This window comes from Lactuca virosa, chromosome 4, assembly GCF_052849685.1.
Source record: "Lactuca virosa cultivar CGN04683 chromosome 4, Lactuca_virosa_CGN04683_v6, whole genome shotgun sequence".
NCBI classification, from domain to species: Eukaryota; Viridiplantae; Streptophyta; class Magnoliopsida; order Asterales; family Asteraceae; genus Lactuca; species Lactuca virosa.
This window is the reverse complement of record NC_136429.1, coordinates 86773146-86777867: the sequence shown is the minus strand read 5'-3', so window position 1 is coordinate 86777867 and position 4722 is coordinate 86773146. Positions and strand designations below refer to the sequence as shown.

Genomic DNA, 4722 nt, shown 5'->3' with positions numbered 1-4722 from the left:
TTTAATTTGTAAAGGATTTCAATGTCAAGGGCTGAAAGGGTAAAATTAGGACCCACTTTGAAAGAAAAGGGGAGGGGAGGGGCCAAAGGTGGAATTATGGAAGAAAGATTCAAGGGGTGCCGGGTATATAATATTACCCTCAACCCTAACCCTAGGAGGATAGCAGCCGCAACCTCATCTCCCATCGGCGCCACCCCTTTCTTCACCTCCGGTCGCCGCCATCACCATAGAAGCCCTGTTCCAGTCACCGCCTCCATTGCCGACGATGACAAACTCGACTGCCGCTGCTACTGTCGTGGTTTGAGGAAGCAACTCCCACCGCCGGGTGCGAGCATCCCAGTCGCCGTCACCATTGTTGCGTTTTTCCGATTGGTCGAGCCACCGAGCGTGACAGCCTCTATCCCCGTACGAGAGCAGTCAATGGCGTGACTACTGGGTCTACGTGCGTCACCGTTTCTCCGACCTCCCTTCGCCATCATCTGCCCAGCAGGCGTCATGGTCGCCGTCACTCCAAGCAGTTGAGGTGCGATGCTGCTGCCGCTCCGACTACCACGTGCCACCGCAAGGGTAGTGGTGTTTAGATGTATTTCCGGTGAGATCTAGCGTATTTTGACGTTTTTCGGAGCAGCGAACCAAAAGAAAGCATCGCCACCTCCGTGTGGTGGTGGCTGACGACGCAACCTGCCGCTGCCGCCTTTCCAGGGTTCTTCCGCCGCCATGTACGCCGCCAGGTGGTGGCTGTGTTGCTATTCCGAGCATAGTAGTGGGTGTGTATTATTTCAGTGATGTATGATTGGGTTTGTTGGTCGGATAGATCAAGAAAGCCACCGTCACCACCGTGAGGTGGTGGCTGCCGCCACGAGCCACCGCCGGCCACCACTAGGGTGGCTGTGTGTGTGTGTGTGTTAGAGTAGTAATTAGCAAAAGAGTAATGAAAAGAACCACTAGGGTGGCTGTGTGTGTGTGTGTTTATTTGTGGATTAAAAGCTTGTAATTGTAATTAGCAAAAGAGTAATGAAAAGAACCATAACCACCACCGTAAGGTGGTGGCCGCCGCCGTGAGCCGCCATTGACCACCACTACCCGAGGTGGTAGTGGGTGGTGCCCCACTAGCAAAACCCTAATGGACCTAGCAAAACTCTAATGGGCTTAAAGATTAATTTTGGGCCTATTGGGCTATGTTTGGGTGGAAACCCTAATTTCACTAGGCTTTATGTTGGGCCTTTCTATTGGGCCATGTTTGGGTGGAAACCCTAATTTGTGACTTATTTTTTAACTCAGATGGTCCATACTGTTTATTTTTGTTGCGCGTTTGGTCCATGTCTTACCTGTGTCCTTATTAATTTATTTTTTAATTAATTTTCTTATTTATGTATTTAATTTTTATATATTTAAAAAAATTAGTAGACCCTACATATCTATGTCTCCTCATCCTAAACCTGAAACCACATTTGAGAAGTCACAATCTAATCTCTCATCCTTCTCAACTTCTCTTTCCTTTCCATCTTTACTGACATCGACGTCTTCATCGTCCCTTCTTTTTTCGGTCATTCAACTCTGGCGAACCAACACTACATCCCACTGTCACTTTATAAAATTTTCCACCACCACAACCCAACGCATCACAATCCTTGCAGGAAAAGAAAATTGATATCAGAAAGAAAAATTAAAGAACAAAATCAATTGAAAACCATAACTTGAAATGCAAATCAAAACTTTAAAACTCTATTAACTCTGTTAACTTTTTGGTTTGTTCATATCTGGGTGACTATTTTTTTTTACACATCTGGATGTAACCTGCTACAACCGGTCATATTGGTCATATGTGAACTATCCAAAAAGTTTGTTACCTATATGTGTAATAAAAAAACCAAATCGAAAAGTTAATTAAGTTAATAAGTTTATTTTTTTTATGCAAATAACAAAGGTATCGGTATTTATAAATATTACAAACGAAAAAGATATAAACCATAAATGAATACCAACAATTTAATGTGATTATAATCAATATCCAATAATGTCGGCGATGATCGATGAGAATATCCAAATTTGACGTGGGAGTTTATCCATCCATTTGGATTACATTATTAGTTTAAATTTACTTGGAGAATACCCAAAAAAAAAAACATATATAATATTAATAATAATTCCATTGATGCTATCTATTGAGTCACCCTCCCGAATTGATCGCCTATATTCTTCAATAATTCAACCCAAAGACGCAACCACTTCCCCCCGTTCTTCGCTCAAATACTTCTGAATCCGGTACGATACTCCACGAATTCGAAGAACCAATTCAATAGTTTCTCTTCGGTTACCCACTTCAATCTGATCATCAGCTGTATGTATCCTCAAACCCATATTTGTCTTGAATCAGTTCGATACGTTCGATTTTCCTTGATTACTTACATATATGCAATTGGGTTTTTTTTTTTTTTTTTTTTTTTTATTATTCATGGAAGTAAGCTAGATTTTTTATCGGTGTTTTCTACCTTTCGTCTTGAAATCTATGGAAATTAGGTTTTCTGGGGTCTTTGTTTGATCATAGTAGTTAGCTAGATTCTGTAGCTGTTGTTCCAATACATGTTTCTCTTGTTATTTCGATCGTTCAATTTGATTTTGATATGTGATTTGCTCTTTGTTTTTCATTCATTTCTGTTATGGAATCAACGGCTTGTAGTTTGCTTGTAAGCTATATTAGCGAATACAAATAATAGTTTTCAAATTTTTGATACGTTACATCAAATTTTTAAAGAGATGATCATATTTTTTTTTCTTAATTTGAAGTGCCCATAGGCATGTTTTTGGATTGAATCATAAGTTTTGATATGCATAATAATTAATATTTCAAGGTCTATTGCAGTTCTTGAAACAAAAATGGCTAAAGGCAACTTCAAGCAAGAGCATGAATTCTGTAAGTTCATATGTCCACATTTTTTATATAATTTATTCAAAATTTATATACCCATAATGATCAAATAATATAGTTATTAGAATATTAAATGGATCTTTAATTGTTGCTTTCTTCAGCAAAGAGGCACGCCGAAGCTTCAAGAATTAGGGAGAAATACCCGGATAGAATTCCGGTATGAGCTAACCTTTTACTTTTATTTTTCGCCAATCGTTTATTTTTCTTATTATATTGAGCAAAGGACCCACAAAATAAAAAAATTTAATAACGTGAAAAAAAATCTTAACTTAATACTTATTTTATATTGAAGAATTTCAGCATCCCAAGAAAAAAATTATAATCAGTTTGTATATTTCGCCCCTCCTGTTTTGGCTCAATTACTCGAAATGAGTCGATGACTAAAATCTTTACATGCGACACAATCACATATTCACTTTTGTCATACCATATAAACAAGACCCCCAAAAAAATCACATAAAACTATTAAAATTACAATATTTGTTTTTTTTTTCTTTTTTTTACCCTTTTCTTATTTGTATTTTATTGTTTTTACTGGAAGGTGATTGTGGAAAAGGCAGAGAAAAGCGACATTCCTAACATTGACAAGAAGAAGTATGTTTATATTTCTTGTGTATTCATGATTTTGATATGTTTAAGGTCCTTTTGTTCCAGGACATAACAAACTGCAACTTTTTGTCCCATACACACAACCACTTTTATTTTTGTAAAAGACGTAAATACCCTTCATATCATCATAACATATTTTTTTAAGGGTTTTTAAATTTATTTATATGATTATTACAGGTACCTTGTCCCTGCTGATCTTACTGTAGGGCAGTTTGTGTATGTGATTCGTAAAAGGATTAAACTTAGTGCGGAAAAAGCTATATTTATTTTCGTGGAGAATGTTCTTCCACCTACAGGTATTTTTGTAACACATGTATATAAATATTTTGAGTTTAGGCACATTTATGGCATATTTTAATTAATGTGATTTTGATTGTTGATGTTTGTAGGGGCAATTATGTCAACGATATATGATGAAAAGAAGGATGAAGATGGATTTCTATACGTTACGTACAGTGGCGAGAACACATTTGGGTCCCAGCAGTATTAGTTGCTTTCAGCTTTCAAGATTTATTCGTTAAATAAAACTCTTCTCATTTGCTCATGATTCACATAATATGTTTAGTTGTTTATTGTTGTGTACATATTTCTTACAAAAAGTGTTGAATTCTATCCCCGATTAATCTAATCACGTATTGTCCTTCAAATCTCTTTGAGAAAAGTCTCCGGATAATGGTTCTATTGTTTGAAGTTGCACCGATAATATTGATGATGCTAAATGTTATATTAAGGTAAATTGCACTAACTTACAATGAATTTGACCACTAAAATGTGTATTATAGTAGGTAATTTGTATGTTGAAATGATTGAACGCATTGGTGCTACCAATGGTATTATTAAATGAATATATCGTCCATAAACTTATGTACTTATAGTGGAGTGGGAGGCGCCAACCTCGCCACTACCCTCGCGTCCAATTCGCTACATCACACCTTAATTATGCTAAATGGGTCGCTAAGGCTGGAGGGAGTGGCTCTCGCCAAAAGCTCGCCTCCAGCTCGCCACTATTGCTATTACCACTCCCTTCATATTTGTTGCATGCCTCGCCAAATATTACTCGCCACACTTCCAGCGACACGCCAAATATTACTCGCCACACTTCCAGCGACAGGAAAGAGAAAGAGAAATGGAAGAGAAAGACTATGATGGGCTTATTTCTCATTTCTTTTTTTTTTTCTATTTTT

At 37.5% G+C, this 4722-nt stretch overlaps 1 protein-coding gene across 1 annotated transcript; it reads left to right on the top strand.

Annotated features, from left to right (window-relative positions):
• The first annotated feature begins 2132 nt into the window (after positions 1 to 2132).
• On the top strand, positions 2133 to 4185 carry LOC145106118 (autophagy-related protein 8f-like). Its single transcript, XM_079043156.1, has 6 exons — positions 2133 to 2341; positions 2864 to 2914; positions 3031 to 3086; positions 3471 to 3523; positions 3716 to 3834; positions 3928 to 4185. Exons 2-6 carry the CDS (start codon positions 2878 to 2880, stop codon positions 4026 to 4028), a joined length of 366 nt encoding a protein of 121 aa, XP_078899282.1. The 5' UTR covers positions 2133 to 2341; positions 2864 to 2877; the 3' UTR covers positions 4029 to 4185.
• The last annotated feature ends 537 nt before the right edge of the window (positions 4186 to 4722 follow it).

What these genes read in the sequence shown, in the direction of transcription:
- LOC145106118 (XM_079043156.1), top strand. Translation starts at nt 2,878, where the DNA reads ATGGCTAAAGGCAACTTCAAGCAAGAGCATGAATTCT. An exon ending in AATACCCGGATAGAATTCCG is followed by an intron (nt 3,087 to 3,470) that starts GTATGAGCTAAC and finishes TTTTACTGGAAG; the next exon opens with GTGATTGTGGAAAAGGCAGA. An exon ending in CCTAACATTGACAAGAAGAA is followed by an intron (nt 3,524 to 3,715) that starts GTATGTTTATAT and finishes TGATTATTACAG; the next exon opens with GTACCTTGTCCCTGCTGATC.